Source organism: Bombus huntii, chromosome 5, assembly GCF_024542735.1.
Source record: "Bombus huntii isolate Logan2020A chromosome 5, iyBomHunt1.1, whole genome shotgun sequence".
Taxonomy (NCBI): Eukaryota; Metazoa; Arthropoda; class Insecta; order Hymenoptera; family Apidae; genus Bombus; species Bombus huntii.
Window position 1 is genome coordinate 12,723,278 of NC_066242.1, and position 1,556 is coordinate 12,724,833.

The 1,556-nt window shown below is 43.1% G+C and overlaps 1 protein-coding gene across 4 annotated transcripts in view; it reads left to right on the plus strand.

The window, feature by feature from the left end:
• Positions 1-1,556, plus strand: part of LOC126865592 (solute carrier organic anion transporter family member 74D) — an 86,961-nt gene that overhangs the window by 76,943 nt on the left and 8,462 nt on the right. For all 4 annotated transcript variants that reach the window (XM_050618316.1, XM_050618317.1, XM_050618320.1 and 1 more), the window contains 2 exons: positions 775-1,015; positions 1,191-1,319. In XM_050618316.1, coding sequence (XP_050474273.1) covers positions 775-1,015; positions 1,191-1,319 — 370 coding nt within the window. The remainder of the gene's footprint in view (positions 1-774; positions 1,016-1,190; positions 1,320-1,556) is intronic.

The window sequence follows — 1,556 nt, forward strand, 5'->3', positions numbered from 1 at the left end:
CCTCGCGATTCGAATCGAATAACACCTTCGCTATTCCGCAATTTCATTGCATTCTCCTGATTGTATGGAGTCAGTGACGTCATCGCGGCAGAATATTGATATATAGCTCGTTGCATCGGGAAACAGCCGCGCGGCCGTAATTATCGGTGACAGTAGCACGCAACTAGGCTAGAAACGTTTCGTTGTTCTACCGTTTACGGACGAAATCGCGTTATTCGCCCGGACGAAACAATGCTTCATTGATTGCGCAACTGCGCAAGTCATTACTTTCGCAATTGCCTAGTCGCGAGCATTTCATTTCCAGTTATTTGGATTTCACGCGATTTGACGCAAAATTAAAAAGTCTGAGATCGTTTCTCTAATTAATTGTCGCAGAGAAATGTAAGATAATCTTGAGGTTGCAATCGAATGGAGTTGCATTTAAAGTATCGAATGTGATAATCATCGCGACATTGTAGGAGGGAAAAACACGAGAGACTGTAAAAATCAAATATAAAAATGGTCGTCGAAATCACCGTTTTATCGTTTCCCTTTTGTTTCATAAAAAATTATTCGTCAGTTCGAAGTAGAAGTTTTGGAATAGCACGATATAGAACATAGTTCAGTAGTAGAACTAGTTAACTGTCAAGTAAAAGTTGATCGAACTAGTTTATTGGCATTAGCATACATTGACTTTGAACATATAGAAAACGGAACAAAGTTGCAACCGGTATGAAAACATCTGCATCAGCGTACTCGGCATATCTTAACGAGGCCGGTTCCTTGGCTTTTCAGTTTTACAACTGCCAGTGCATCGGGACGAATCTAACGGCACCGGAAACGACCAACACCGCGACGATCGGTTACTGCGAGCTCGAGTGCAGTAACTTTTGGGTTTATATGATCCTGTTCTCGGTGTTCGTTTTCATCCACTCGACCAGCGAGGTGGGCTCCATGCTGTTGATCTTACGGTGCGTGGATCCACGGGACAAGGCGATGGCTTTGGGGCTTATACAATTCGCCATCGGCCTCTTTGGTAATTATAAACCTTCAATTCCAACGCTTGTTTTTCTCAACGATGAATTAAACGAGATCTTGATCTTAATTATCATTTCCTTGGATCGATTTGGAAATCCAAAGGAAGTCTCGAGTTTGGATGATCCCAGAAATGAATTTATCAAACGTATGATCCGTTGGTCGGTTGGTTCCAGGTAACGTCCCGTGTCCAATCGTTTATGGTGCTGTGGTGGACTCTGCTTGTCTCGTATGGGAATACGCTTGCGGCGAGCGAGGTGCCTGCTGGCTTTACGACTCGAATGTCTTTAGAATGTTCTATCATGGTACGTACGCGGTTAGGCAGAAATCTGCGGCGAGGAGGAGTCGGAAATATCTTCACCTCGACCTTCCTGGCTACTGCTCGCTGTTGCTATTATATATCGAGGTTAAATTTCTCTTAACTTCACTTAACCCAAAGAATTGAACCGTCTCTGAACTTAGAAATTTAACCTCTTCGCGATACGTTTCATAATAGGCGATCTATTCTTTAATTAATAAATCTCTGCGTGAATCCTTCCCAG